The 16,351-nt window shown below is 34.5% G+C and overlaps 1 protein-coding gene across 3 annotated transcripts in view; it reads left to right on the top strand.

Moving 5' to 3' along the window:
• SULT1B1 (sulfotransferase family 1B member 1) overlaps positions 1-9,574 on the top strand; it is a 29,656-nt gene extending 20,082 nt beyond the window's left edge. For all 3 annotated transcript variants that reach the window (XM_045079836.1, XM_045079834.1, XM_045079835.1), the window contains 4 exons: positions 249-375; positions 1,200-1,294; positions 4,816-4,996; positions 9,342-9,574. In XM_045079836.1, the coding sequence (XP_044935771.1) occupies positions 249-375; positions 1,200-1,294; positions 4,816-4,996; positions 9,342-9,454 (516 nt within the window). In that variant the 3' untranslated portion in view covers positions 9,455-9,574. The remainder of the gene's footprint in view (positions 1-248; positions 376-1,199; positions 1,295-4,815; positions 4,997-9,341) is intronic.
• The last annotated feature ends 6,777 nt before the right edge of the window (positions 9,575-16,351 follow it).

The raw sequence follows: 16,351 nt of genomic DNA, 5'->3' as shown, positions 1-16,351 counted from the left end.
CCACCCAGGTGCCCCCATACTCATAATTTTAACGGCTATAAGATTTGTTGTGAAACCTCCTGTTTTTTGTTTGTTTGTTTTTATATTGGTTATGTGTCTTCTTTTTTTTAGTTTTTCTAGATGTTTATGGAGTATGTTCATTTTTTAAAAAAGAAACAGCTTGTTGTTTTGTTATTTTTCCCTGATTTTTCCTGTTTTTAAGTTCATGGATTTCAAATCCATGTGATTTTCTTCTTTTTTCCCTGCAGATGATTTATCTGGCTCGAAATGCCAAGGATGTTGCAGTCTCATATTACCATTTCGACTTAATGAATAATTTGGAACCTGTCCCTGGTCCCTGGGAAGAGTATCTAGAGAGATTCATGACTGGAAATGGTGGGTAGGCCTGGGCTTGAAATTAATAAGCACTTTTCCTTTTTAATACCACTAATAACTATTTCTGGTATGACTTTTCTTATCAAAACATTTGCTCTTCGAGGCCAGTAAAAAGTACATTTAAATAGCATTAAAAAGTTAGATCAACTGTATCTAATATTTTAATATGACATCAACATATAAATTCAGTATTTAACATTGGATTGATGAAAATATTCTTTTTTTTTTAAGATTTTATTTATTTATTTGACAGAGATAAATCACAAGTAGATGGAGAGGCAGGCAGAGAGAGAGAGAGGGAAGCAGGCTCCCTGCTGAGCAGAGAGCCCGATGCGGGACTCGATCCAGAGACCCTGAGATCATGACCTGAGCCGAAGGCAGCAGCTTAACCCACTGAGCCACCCAGGTGCCCCTGGTGAAAATATTCTTAAATGTTTTTTCAGTTGCTAGAAATCCATTCTCAATTCCAGTTACAATGGAAATTCTTTAATTTACCCAAATCTTTAGTTAGATCTTTTATACACCTGTTTATAGTATTTAGATAGTTAATATGAGTATTTAGTAGAATGGTTTCCTACTATGGAGGCTAAGTAAAACCCATATGGAGGCCAATGTATTTTCATTTCAAATGCTTCCTTTTTACTTTATGTTTTTTAATCTGACTGTATATCCATAAATGGCTAATTATATATTTTTATTTTGCCTTATATATTCTGTTCCCTTGATTAAAATTCCACAAAATGTTTGTATAATTGACTTATTGTTTAGAAACAAACCTTCAATTTGATGAATGCTTAACAGTAATAGACTTTCTCTGGTTTTAGTGGCTTATGGTTCCTGGTTTAATCATGTTAAGAGCTGGTGGAAGAAAAAGGAAGAACACCCAATACTTTTCTTGTACTATGAAGATATGAAAGAGGTAAAATGGTAGAAATTCATTCTGGATAATTTCCCCCATTACATCTAGGTTAAAGCGTTAATATATATTTTCAGCTTAATCTATGGAATAAAGAAAAAAAATGATGTGATTATTGTCCTCTTCTCCATGCCTGCTTACCCAAATCTTGCTAATATTATGAGTTACTTCTTTTTTTTAATCTTTATTTTTTTTAAATTTTTTATAAACATATAGTGTATTTTTATCCTCAGGAGTACAGGTCTGTGAATCGCCAGGTTTACACACTTCACAGCACTCACCAAAGCACATACCCTCCCCAATGTCCATAACCCCAGCCCCCTCTCCCAATCCCCCTCCCCCCAGCAACTCTCAGTTTGTTTTGTGAGATTAAGAGTCACTTATGGTTTGTCTCCCTCCCAATCCCATCTTGTTTCATTTATTCTTCTCCTACCCACTTAAGCCCCCATGTTGCATCTCCACTTCCTCATATCAGGGAGATCATATTGACTTATTTCACTAAGCATGATACCCTCTAGTTCCATCCACATCGTCGCAAATGGCAAGATTTCATTTCTTTTGATGGCTGCATAGTATTCCATTGTGTGTGTGTGTGTGTGTGTGTGTGTATATATATACCACATCTTCTTTATCCATTCATCTTTTGATAGACATCTAGGTTCTTTCAATAGTTTGGCTATTGTAGACACTGCTGCTATAAACATTCGGGTGCACGTGCCCCTCCGGATCACTACGTTTGTATCTTTAGGGTAAATACCCAGTAGGGTAATTACTGGGTCATAGGGTAGTTCTATTTTCCTCTTTTTGAGGAACCTCCATGCTGTTTTCCAGACTGGTTAGTGACTTCTAATGGTGAAATCCATGACATTTTTACCTTCTTATACTTTTTAACCATTGTGTTTATTGTGAGCACCTTCCCTTGCTGAAACTCTTTCCTACATTTATTTGGTAGGTTATCACATTCTTCTAGCTTTCCTGTAGATCTCCATCTGTCACTTAGTCAGCTTTCTTTGTAAGCTGTTTGCTATATTTTGGTGATGGTAGCCATGCCTACTATTGCCAAAACTCTACATGTGCTAATGACTCCCCTAAACTCCATTTTAACTTCTACCCTAATTGAGACCCATGCTTTTATTAAAATGACTCTTAAATTGAACACATTTAAAACTAAACTCATCATGTCTCTCTCTCCAACATTTAATCCTTTTCTTTTTTTATTCTCTCTTTGGTTAATGATGTCATTTGCCTATTAATTTTCTTTTTTTTCTGTAAATTTTTATTTAAATTCCAGTTAGTTGGCATGCAGTGTTATACTGGTTTCAGGTGTAGAATTTAGTGACTCATCACTTACATACATGTCCATTAATTTTCAAAGTTTGAAAATACATTGTTCTCATTGACTTCCATATAGTGTATATGGTTTCACCATATTGTGTACATCCCATTGTTTCACATGCCCGACCTATTATAACTCAAATCCCTCTCCTTTACCCTTTACTATCTCCCTTATAGTGTGGGAACTCATAAGCATTCGTTTAGTCTACTGTGTGAGCTAGAATCAGTTCAAATACTGCTGCAAGGCTCCAGGCCTAGTCTGAGGCAATTTTACCCAAATTAGGCAAACACACACACACACACACACACACACACACACACATATTTTATGTGGAAACCAAGTTCCTCTATTTTAAAAAGCTTGGAGTTACAAATGAGGATACATTTTAAACTTTTAGATTCATGATGAAAGGTACAATATGTATCATTCTTGTAACTACATTCACAGCACAGAATTAACACCTTACACACACATAGGGGCTCTTAGAATCACCTGTATGAATAACTGATTGCTTCAATAAATAGATAAATGAATAAACAATAATAACATCTTAGAGACATCAGTCTTCCTTCGCATATCAAAAACCACACCCCATGTAAAATTTCCTTTGATCCAAGTATCTCTAAGAAAACCCCAGGGTATTCTCACATCTTAACAAAAAGAGTCCTCTGAATTTTTCTGCTCTGCCTAGGCTCCCACCTTCCATCACACTTGGTTGCAACCCATAAAGAATCTACCCTCAAAACTTTACTATTGCCCATTTATACTGGGCGCAAGGCAGTTAATTTCCAATTTTCAGGCAATATGCAGCTGTGAAACTGAGGTGGTTTTATGAAAAACACCTAAAAAGTGGGAATATCCCTTGAGTATTTACCACAGTATTGCCAGAATTTCCCTTGTAAGGAACTCCCTGCCAAAACATACACATGTGTATACGTGAGCACACATCTGCAAGTTAGTGACATATCACTAAATGTTGTGGCTTCCTTGTATAAGATATAAAGTCCAAGTCCTTAAGTGGGACATACAAGGATTTTCTCATTTTTACCTCAATTTATCTTTCCAACTTTATAGTCTCTCTTATTCCTATGAATAACTCAAACCTAACTTCAACCACTTTGCTTTTTATTCCCTCCCTTCAAAATACTATGAGACCTATACTGCCAAGTATTTTGACTATTTTTCCTACTGGAAATTCACTCTCCAATATCTCAGCAGACTACACATCATGGTAAATTCTGACTCATGTTTTTCACCTTAGTGTAGATTTCACCTTCTCAAAATATTTCTATATTTTCCATATAAAATTTAGTTTAGCTTCCTAAAAGTTGCAAATATTAAGTTTATATCATTAGAATCTGGAAAATGATTGATTCTTGGAATTTGCTCTTTCTATCCCCAATAATTAATGAATAACTTAATGTATCTTCATTGGAGTTTTGTTTTGTTTTAAGATCTTATTTATTTATTTATTTATTTATTTGGGAGAGAGAGAGAATGAGTATGGTCAGGGGACAGGGAGAGAGAGAGGGAGAGAGCCGGAAGCAGACTCCTCACTGAGTGTGGAGCCTGACTTGGAGCTCAATCTCACGATCCTGAGGTCATGACTGAGTTGAAACCAAGAGTTGGATGTTCAAGTGACTGCACGGCCCAGGTTCTCCTGGAGCTTATTTTTAATAATTTATGTTCTGGCAAGGTCTAAGATAAGTAATCTATGGCAAACATACTTGAAGTTGTTCAGAAATTTATTATTTTTGTTTTGAAATGTTATTAAAAACAAGAAAAGAATTTTGATTAGAAAAAAATTAATAAAGACAGGATGAATAAAGACATACTTGGTCCCTAAATATTTACTGTTCAAATCTGATTACAACCTGAGCTTAAAATAGGTGTTATTTTTTCCTCCAAATATTAATATTTAGTCCAAGCTTTATTTGTATTGTACTTTTAATATAAGTTAAAAATATGAAATTTAGGAGAAATAAAATATTTCATCTCTTTTTGCCAAAGATAAATTATTGATTTTTTCATTTTTATGATTAATTAAAAAAATAATCCAACAAAATACGGATTGACTATTCAGTACCAACATTTAAGAAAACAGATTATAAATATTATAGTTTTCACATTATGTTAATGATGTTTTTGCTTGCCATTTTCTTGGGTATGTCTCTTTAACCACTAATAGAATCCGAAGCGGGAAGTTAAGAAGATTGCTAGATTTCTGGAGAAGAATTTGAATGATGAGATCTTAGATAAGATCGTCCATCATACCTCATTTGAAATGATGAAGGATAACCCGCTGGTGAATTATACACATCTACCAAGTACAGTGATGGATCATAGCAAGTCCTCTTTTATGCGTAAAGGTAAATATTTTGCTGAGTTTAATTACCCTTTTCACTTTCTTGTGAATTACTCTGAAAGGAGGTGTAATGATCTCGAACAAGTTACTTAGCCAGTTTTGTCACCAATTTCTTCATCTGTAATGTAAGGACACTAAAAGACCTACCATAAATGTTACTGAACTAGATTAGAAATTACTAAAGGAAATAATAAACTCTAAACCCATGTTTATACCACTATAAACCTGGTATCTATAAATACCAGAATACCTTGGGTATTTGATGTATATTTCTTCTTCTATTTACTCTGCTACTAAATGGGAGTAGTTTTGTCAATTCTGATGAGTCATTCCAAAATTGTTATTTCTGTATCTTAAATCTTTGCCTAAATAGGCATAGGCCTCCCTCTTCTTAGTAATAAATTAATGTCACTTAATACAGGTCCATCTACTTTAAAGTCTCCATATCACTTAGAAAACGTGGTTATGGGCACCTGGGTGGCTCAGTGGGTTAAGCCTCTGTCTTCAGCTCAGGTCATGATGCCAGGGTCCTGGGATCGAAGCCTGAATCAGGCTCTCTGCTCAGCAGGGAGCCTGCTTCCCCTCTCTGTCTCTGCCTGCCTCTCTGCCTACTTGTGGCCTCTCTTTCTGTCAAATAAATAAATAAAATCTTAAAAAAAAAAAAAAAAGAAAAAGAAAAGAAAACAGTGGATACTTTGTTAAGGATTCACAAAGAGAAAGGACTTTTCTTTACCCTCTCGGAAGATTTTGCTCCCTAAAATTACTGTCTGAATTATAAGAAATATGGAATCCAAATTAAACATAAAAAGACTACAGTAGAGGAATATGGCATTTGCTATTGATTCCACTGAAGCGAATCCTGCGTATTATGGCTAATTGTATATTATTTGTGACAAAAATATTTTATTAATGATAGAAATAATACATTTAACAAATTATTAACTTAAATTTGAGATGCTATCCACCTAATAATGTCATCTTCTGTTGTCAAAATTCTTTACTGAAGTAGAAATGAAGGGGTAGAATTTCAACTGGCATGCTAGGAAATAAACATAACTCTAGAAATGTACTGTACATATGAATATATGGCTGAAAACCCTTGATTTTCAAAGAGTTATATGGTTAAATTTTTTCTAAAACATTTTTCTGAATTACTTATCAAAATAGCAAATAGTCCTGGTGTTTTCAAATTTTTTTTTTTCAAAAACATTACATTTAACTTTTCAAAACTAACCTCTGGTATAAGAAGGCAAAGTAAATTTTTCATTGTAAATGGTGTCTAAACAAAGTCTGATGCTCACATAAACACATTTTGTTGATGGAGAAAAATCAGGGAAAAAACCCAAACCTCATAACTATACAAGGCAAATTTCTCACTTTGTCAGATTATCTGAACGTAACTTCCAGGAGCGTTTTATTTCCAGTCACATAAAAACTGATACCACCCCGTGATACCTTATTAGGGTTAAAGGTAGATTAAGTAAGTTTAGTATCTCAATTCTGTAGTTTCTCTAACTTCAAGTAGAAAAGACTGCATGCTAGTCTCATAATAGAGATGGTCTTTACATCCTCTCTGGAAGTGATTAAAAAAAAAAAAAGACAAAAAAAACCCCTTTGTGGTCAGATTGATCTGGGGTTTAAGCAGGCTTTGCCATTCCCTGAATCTATGACTTTGAATACATTTAATCAATCTGCCAAAGGTCTAGTTACATTATGGGAAATATGGAGAAAGTAATAAGATCTGTGACATAGGTTTTAGGGGAGGATTATGATAAATGATGTATAAGCATTCAAAATATATATTTTTTTCTGACTGTAAATTACACATTAAAAAGTACCACATCTGGGGTGCCTGGGTGGCTCAGTGGGTTAAAGCCTCTGCCTTCAGCTCAGGTCAAGATCCCAGGGTCCTGGGATTGAGCCCCACGTCGGGCCCTCTGCTCAGCAGGGAGCCTGTTTCCTTTCTTCTCTCTCTGCCTGCCTCTCTGCCTACTTGTGATCTGTCTGCCAAATAAATAAATAAATAATCTAAAGAAAAGAAAAAAAAAGTTAAAAAAAAGTACCACATCTTTTTAGTCTAAATAGTTCAAGATATGTTTACTCATTTATTCATTCATGCCCTCAACAAACATTTAAAAAATGCCCATTTATTCATTCATTCATGTTTAGGAAACACTCTTCATGAACACCTGTATGTAGCACATATTCTCTAGAACATGCAAAGATGAATGACACATGCATTTGCTTTAAGAAACTCATAATGTAATGCAAGAGGCATGCATGTAAATGGATTCTAAACAGGGTCCAGGGTGACTATGAACAAAGTACTGGGTATACTCAGTCTTGGGGGATGCCATGTTGGTTAAATCAATGTCACAATTTAATCAAACAATAGTAAAAGTAGGGAGAGATCAGATGATGTCCAGTGGTTACACTTATGTCCCAAATTGCAACAAAACATAAAAATCTTGACTTTTGCCAGCATTTACTTCATCAAAATTTTTTTATACTTCCCTCTTAGTGAAGCAAATGTGTTTGTTTGTATTACATAATTAATACTCAAAATAGAAAATAATCAGAATACTTGATATATGACTCCTTATTTTTTATTTTTGGCTTTTTGTTTTTAATGACATTTTTACAGATGGGCTATTCCAAATATACACTACTTTCACATTTCATAGAGCTCTTACCATCCAGTGAACAGAGAACAAAGTATAGTAACCATAACAAACATTGTTTATAGGAATGTTTTTCATTGAAAGGATTTGAAATCTTCACCCAGCCGCCATGGGTTAATGTAGCTTTAATTTAACAGGATATATTTAATATTTCATAAAATAACAAAGCCAATGTTTATCTCCAAGCACATTTATGGTATAAGAATTTATTTTTCAGATAAATATTTGTAACCATCCAAGGATAAGAAACGAAATGCAAATTTGTTCCCAAAACTTTTGCTGTTGTAAAGATGGCTCAGAAAGGTCAAACATTTAACTTTAAATGCTATTCTTCTTATCCAAAATGCTAATACAGTATAAGACTAGTGAACTCAGGGAAAATGGTATCCTTTAAGTGTCATACCATCTTTGTTAATAAATTCATAGGAAATGGTACTTATCAACTTTCTAGTTCATGGATTGTTTGTGTTGATGACCAGTTCTTTGTATAGTTTCCCAAACTAATTCATGAAATGAAATCTGCCCTGACCTTTGATTGAATGTTCAGTAGTAACCCTATGACCCATGACAAGCAGAAACACTAAAACAACCTCTTTCAGGAAACTATTGTATGGTCCATAAATTTAGACAGGAAAATTAACCCTTTTCAGAATGTATCTTTAAGTCGGTCAAAATCATAATGATACATAATGAGACATTTCACAGCTGTCAGAATGGCTAGTATCAAAAGGATAGGAAATAACAAATGTTGGCAAGGATGCGGAGAAAAGGAAACAGTTGTGTGCTGCTGGTGCCGTGTAAATTGGTACAGTCGCTGTGGAAAACATGGACGTTCCCCCGAAAATTAAAAATGAAGTCGTGTATAATCCAGCAATCCCCTACTAGGTAACGAAGTGAAAACACTAATTCAAAAAGATACATGCCCCGCTGTGTTCACTGTAACATTATTTACAATGGGCACAATATGGAAGCAACCCAAGTGACCATCAATAGATGAATGTGGTATATTCATACAAGGGCATACTACTTGCCATAAAAAATATATAAGTAAAACAAAATCTTGCCATTTGCAGCAATATGGATGGACTTGGAGGTTATTATGCTAAGTGAAAGAAGTCAGACAGAGAAAGACAAATATCATACATTTCGCTTATATGTGGAATCTAAAAAAAATAAAACGAAACAGAAACAGACTCTTAAATACAAAGAACAAACTGATGATTGCCAGAGGGGAGAGGGATGGAGGAATAGGTGAAATAAGTGAAGGGGATTAAGAGGAACAAACTCCTAGTTATAAAATAGATAAGTCACGAGGATATAGAGCACAACATAAGGAATATAGTCAATAATATTATAATAACAGATGACATCTCCACTTACGGTGATCATTTCTTAATGGATATAAGTGTTAAACTACTATGCTGTATCATAAAAGCAAATATAATACTGTATGTCAATTACATTTCTAAAAAAAGTCAGATTCTATTTAGCTCTAAATCATGTTTCTAGATGGCAGGAACGACCGGTGAAGGAGAAATGGCATTTTAAATTATTCAAATACAAGGAAAGTCTTTCTTTAACTCTTTGTACCCTTTTTTTGGTATGCATGCTGTTTCCTTCATAATGGAAATACATTATTCCTTCACATGTTTTCTTATTTATTTTTAGGGACTACAGGTGACTGGAAGAATTACTTCACAGTGGCTCAAAATGAGAAATTTGATGTCATTTACAAGAAGGAAATGTCTGGAACTGAGCTTCAGTTCCGCACAGAGATTTAAAGAGCCTACGTGACCAATCTGGATAAGAATGGAGCTGTAATTTGTTTAAAGGGGGCAGTTATGACCTGACTTGGGCAATCGAATCAATTTATAAAGGAGAAAATGTGCTTTTAAAACGGATTTGTGTATGTGTGTGTCATCAATCAGGGCTCAGTTTTGCTCCTGACTCTGAGTTTCCAAAGTCCCGAAATTTAGGGCCAGTTATGTTTTTGTAGGATATTCCTGCCTTTTCCTAGACTAGCATGGACAACAGTGAGGGTACTTATCCTACTCAGCCTTTGTGAGTTATGGCTTAGAATGAAGTTTCCCTCCCTATTAACATGGTCCAAGGAATGTTATTTGCACACTGACACTACATTGTCTAGCTCTGCCCCAATTCCCTTTGGTGAAAACTTGACCCAGGACTCTCTGTTCCACTGTTGTCTTCCGGGTCTCAAGTTGTTCCCTGAGTCATCACTTGTCTTATCACAGTGGCACTATTTGGATAACACAGCTCGTGTCCTTGATACTGGGGTTCAGGTTTTGGAAATGTTGTTCCTATACCTAATTTCTTAGCATCCAAAATTTCAATTGCTGAGCATCTAACTTCTGGGTCTCCACAGATGAAAGGTCTATCTACATTGGTCTCCCTAAGTTTCTCCCATGGGAGCTGCCGCTCTGCTCTGAGAGCCTGGACTGAGGCTGCAACTTGCTTCCTTTGAAGTATCCTCCCTAATCTCAACAGCCTTTTCCAAAATGCTGAGAATTGACTATTGCCCTGGGATTGTCCCCATCTGGGAACTTCAGTTACCTCATTTTGTGAATTTTTTTGGTGGAGTTTCCCAAACTGGTATCTCAGGGGGAGTGTCTGGGCTGAATCTCCACTTTGCCCTTTAGACCCTATATCCCTTCTGTGTACCATCCCACACATATGGCTATCAACTCAGGCTCTTTGATAAATTCTTCCAGGGAACATTTGTTTCCCAGCTCCAGCTCTGCTTTAGATGTAGTTGTCGATACCTCCATGTGCAGCAAGGTCTTTTGCCTGCAGGTACTATCAACATGTGCCAACTTGTATGCCACGCCCAAACTCCCAGATTCAAGCTTGGTTTGAGCCCCCTGGGCCTAACTTGTTCTGGAGAAGAGTTCTGACACATGATAGACTGCCTGAGCCATTACCGAGAGAGGTAGGATAAAATCAGGTGACGGTATTTTGCCTTCACAGGTGAATTTGCAGATGGAATAGTGCCTCAAGCATGTATCTTCTCTCTTCCCTAGCTCCAGCAGGAGATTCATCTAATGCCAACTGCAAACCTCTGGGAGTGAGATACAGAAATATACATAAAGAAAATGTATATATATATGATTTTGGAGAGAGTTTTTTGATAGGTTTATTATAATATGTATTATAAATTATTTCAGAGTATGAAATTTATTTTTAAGTTCCTTAGAAATATGTTTAGTGATAGTTAATCTTGAATACCTAAGAGTATTGTGAACTAGTTTCAGTTTTCTAGAATACTCTTGACAACAAGGAAGTAAAGCCAATCATGGATATATTTGCCTTATTTATTTTGATTATTAAGTTAATGTGACACAAACTTCTGATTATATGGTTTACTTTTGAAAAATAAAAAAGTGTCTGTCTGAACTACTCTTTAATCTGGGTGATAGACTGGCCGCACTAACTGCCTTCCCTAGTATGATAGGATAATTCTTATTTTTCCTAATTTTCCATTGTGGAAACAGTTTCTGTAACTGGACTTTATTCAAAAAAATTGAGTAAGTTTTAACTATGCCCCAGGTATTTTTCTAGGCATTGTACATAGAGTAGAGAAACAAGTAGAATTTAGATTTTCCTTTATGTTTCTTATAGGTTGTTGCATCTGATCCAAATGCCAACGTACTGTTTGCTCTCATCAACTCATGTTTCACACCACATAGTAGCACTCCTACTAGAATTCCAGTTTTAAAAGTACGTGATATCCTTTAAAATCATTTTTAAAAACTGCCATCAAGTTAATTTTCCTAAAATAATGTTTTTATCATTATTTTTCCTATTCAACAATCATCTATATAATTTTCAAACAAACAAATTACAATAATCTCATTCTATTTTTCTCTTGCCAAAGCAATACTGTAAAGATAGTAATAGCAAAGGTCTATGATGAAATTACTCCCATATCCATGGCACCTCACTAATTCAAAAACTATTTTCCAAGAAATCAAAATGTGTCTTTAAAAGTTGTTTCACATCAGGGCATTCGAAACAAGTACTAGCACTTGTTCAGAGTAGGTGCCATTATTGATAAAAGGAAAAGAGCCACAAAACTCCCAAGGGAAAGGCATTTTAAACGTGGATTTTCCTTTCATGAAATGCTTAAACTTTGTAAAACCAAGCAAATCAGATTCTAGTTTCTCATCTGTAAAACAATGTAATTGGTTCATGTTTCCTCCATATTCTAAAACTCTATGGCTATACTTGCCTCCTGCTTCCATAACCAAACTGTTTTAATCAGCACCTGAATGCTCTTTGTGTTTCCTGTACCAGCGCTTCTGTTCACATCAGGACTTTTTCCTTCCAACTCATTCCCACAAACACCCAGAATTCCATATTTCCACTACTTTAGAGTAAAAGCCCAAATCCGATTTCACTTCAGCCAAGAGTTCTCTTACCACCTTTCACAAAGAAACTTCTTCCATCCCAATCTTTGGTATTTGTCCCCTGGATAGTTTATCCGAAAGTTACTAACTAAAGTGGTATTATCCTAAAGCACCATTATTTCTTTGGAGCGACCTACCTATCAACAAATTTAGCTTTGTTCATTGAAGAAAAGGACAGGCTTTTACCTATGGTGCTTCCACAATGCTTGACTCCATGTTCTGAATGATGACATTTAGAGTCATTTGAATTCATCTAATAAAGTTCATTTGTAAACCTCTTTTTTGCAAATTCATAAGCTATTTCAATACACATCAAATGACGTGAATTAAATAAACATAGCATATACATATTGCCTTAAAGATCAAGGCACTTTTCCATGCTAGATTAAATTATAGCCTCAGACTCCTTCTTAACACAACACTATATTGATATATTAATTCACTGAGGTTGGTATATGTGATCATCAGTTTTATATGTCAAGTTGTCTAGGCTATGCTACCAGCTATTTCACTAAACTTGGGTATAGGTGTTGTACAGCCATTTTGTAGACATGGTTAATATCTATGATTAGTTGACTTTATATAGGAACTTATCATTGATAATCAGTGTGGGCTTGATCCAATCAGTAGGAACTGAGATATCCTGAGGAAGAAGAAATTCAGAAATTCCATTTAAGGAATACAGTATCAGCTCCTGTCTTAAGGTCTGAAAGTCTGCCTTACAGATTGAAGACTTGCTTAACTAGGTCCTACAATCATACAAACCAACTCTTTGCAATAAATCTCTTAATATATACATATATGTGTATGTGCATGTATGTATATACACACACGTGTGTATAACACACATATGTAATGTATGTATGTTCTCTCTGTGTGTGTATATATATCCCAATTGGTCTGATTTATGTGACAAAAATGAAACATCAAAAATCATTAAAAGAATCAAAAATGTTAACTATTATATGGCAACTCTTTAGATCTTCCTTCCTTGTTATTTGTTCCAAGCAAAGGACTGAAGTCCATCTGATGTTGAAAGAATTTTCTTCCAAAGAACTACAATACTTTGTCTTAATTTCTAAGAAGTATGAAAGATCTCTATGCTGAAAACCATAATATACTGATAAAAAAATCAAAGAGAACACAAATAAATGAAAAGCATCCCATGTTCCTAGATTTTAAGAATTAATATTGTTAAAATGTAAATACTACCAAAAGTCATCTATAGATTCAATGCAATCTCTATCTCTGTCATGATTCCAATGGTATTTTTTACAGAAGTAGAAAAAAAATGCTCAAAGATTTACATGGAATGACAAAAAATCCCAAACAGCCAAAGCAACCCTGAAAAAGAAGAATAAAGCAGGGGATATCACTCTTTTAAATTTCAGGCTATACTATAAAGCTATAGTCATCAAAACAGTATGATACTGGCATAGAAACAGACAAATAGACCAAAGGAACAGAATTGCAAGCCCAGAAATAAACCCAAGAATATATAGTCAACTGATACTTGACAAAGGAGCCAAGTACGTTCACTGGAGAAAAGATGTCTTTTCAACAAGTGGTGCTGGGATAGATATTCATATGTAAAAGAATGAAACCAGACCTATATTTTACAACACTCATGAAATTAACTTGAAGGGAATTAAATCTTAAATGTAAGACCTGAGATCATGAAACTCCTAGAAGAGAACATAGAAACAATTCTCCTTGCCATGGGTTTTGGTAATGAATTTTTGGAGATGACACCCAAGACACAAGCAATAAAATAAAAATAAATAAGTGGGAATACATAAAACCAAAAAGCTTCTGCACAACAAAAGAAACCATCAATAAAGTGAACAGACAACCTACAGAATAAGAAAAAATATTTGTTAACCATATGTCTGGTAAAGGATTAATATCCAAAATACATAAAAAAACTCATACAACTCAACAGCAGAATAAAAACAACAACAACAAAGAAACGAAAAAATAATCCAAATAACAGAAGGGCAAAGCACATGAATAGACATTTCTCCAAAGAAGATATACAAAAGGCCAAGCAAATTTACTCAACATCATTAGTCCTTAAAGAAATGGAACTTAATTTAATGAAAATTAATATAAGAATGAGATATCACTTCATGTCTGTTAGCATAGCCATCATCAAAAAGATAAGAGATAACAAATGCTGTTGTAGATGTGGAGAAAAGAGAAACTCTGTGCACTCTTCATGCGACTGTAAATTGGTACAGCCACTATGGAAAACAGTAAAGGAAATCCTCAAAAAATTAAAAATAGAAGTATTATATATGATCCAACAATTCCACTTCTGGTAATATATCCAAAGGTAACAAAAACACTTACTTGATAAGATACCTGTACCCCACATTCTAAGCAACATTATTTACAATACCCCAAATATGGGACAACCTAAGGGTCCATTGCTTATGTATATAAAGTAAACATTTTTTTTACAATATTTATAATAGGCAAGATATGGAAAAACCTAGGTGTCCATCAACAGATGACTGAATAACGAAAATGTGATTATTATACACACACACACACACACACTGTATAGCCATAAAATATAAGGAAATTTTACCTTTTGCAAAAACATGGATAGAATTTGAAGGCGTTATGCTCAGTGAAATAAGTCAGACAGAGGAAGGCAAATACTCTATGATCTCACTTATATGAGGAATCCAAGGGAAACAAACAAACAAACTCATAGCAAAAGAAATGAAATTCGAGGTTACCTTAGGCAGAGAATGGTGGGAGAGGGAATTATAGGAAGGTGCTTATAGGTACAAACTTATAGTTATAAGATGACTAAGTACTAGAGATGTAATGTGCACCATGATAACTACAGCTAACACTGCTTATTATAAACAGGAAAATTGTTAGGAAAGTATATCCTAAGAATTTTCATCCGAGGAGAATTTTTTTCCCTTTCTTCTTTTTATTTTCCTTTCTTCTTTTCTTTCTAATGTATATATATATATGAGAATATGGATCTTAGCTGGACCCACTGGACTCATTTACATGATATGTAAATCAAACTAGCATGCTGTATGCCTTAAATTTATGCAGGGATATATATCAATTATTGCTTAATAAAACTGGAAGAAGATAAAGTGAGAAAACTGAAACTTAAATTTAGGATTCAATCTAAGTCTGTTTTACTCCAAAATGTCATCTTAAGAAATTCTGAAAATACATAGCATTATATATAAATAAGCTCTTTTGGACATTAGATGTAGATTGACTCTCAAAATACTATCATAAACATATTCATGTAAAGATGCCCAAGCTGACAATGTAAGCATTCCAAGCTCTATCCCCTTTCAGAGACCTACTATTGCAGAGACACTGCCTGCAAACCTGTGAAAGATTAGATTTGTAAGAATGTCTTCCCCTTATAAGCTATGGTATAATTGGTATTTCTTTATCATTTTTAAAAAGATGGCACAGTTCAAGCTCATCTAAATTAATGTATGTTTTGAGTGTTGATGTAAAAACTGACTAATTAGAAAGGAATGTTTCTGGTACAATGCATAGTGTCCAAATACATGACCAAGAACATAGTTTTTGTAATGCAGCCTATTCACAAGATGAGGACTGACTGTACTCTGTCCTGTTCTCTCCTATTCAGGGAGGAAGAGAACATGCTGTCATAAATCTTGTTGAGAAACTTGTAATGCAAATTTGAATAGGGGAGGAAAAGGACAAAATATTTCCTTGTAACTGGTATCCCTTATATCTCCTCTCTTTCTCTAGTCCTATGAACAGGAGTATCAAAGTTCTTGAGTATATTGAAAACATTTATAAAGAAAGTAAAAATTCTTGTGGTTCTCCTTAGAGGTTCTTAGATAACCTAGACAGTGAGCTCAGACTATGCATTTTATTTAAATACCAAAGGTAATTCAGTGGCTATATTACCTATTGCATTTTCCAAGTGATGAAGACAAGCTATTGTTTTCCAAGTAGCTACCAGATGGATAGATGATAGATAAGCAGACAGGAAGATAAATGATAGATAGATAAACAGATAATAGATGATACAGATAGATAGTAGATTAGGTGATAGAGGGATAGATAGACAATAGATGGGTCATACATACAGAGAGAGGGTAGAGATCGATAATGATAGATGGATGATACATAGAAATACATCGATATAGATAGATGACAGATGATAGAAAGATAGAAGATAGAGAGATGGATGTAACAGCTATCAAGACACTCTGGTACTGACTGGATTTA

The sequence above is a fragment of the Mustela putorius genome, unplaced genomic scaffold (genome assembly GCF_011764305.1).
Source record: "Mustela putorius furo isolate JIRA1106 unplaced genomic scaffold, ASM1176430v1.1 tig00000430_pilon_pilon_pilon, whole genome shotgun sequence".
NCBI classification, from domain to species: domain Eukaryota; kingdom Metazoa; phylum Chordata; class Mammalia; order Carnivora; family Mustelidae; genus Mustela; species Mustela putorius.
Note: the sequence above shows the minus strand (reverse complement) of the source record. Positions and strands in the feature narration are given on the sequence as shown.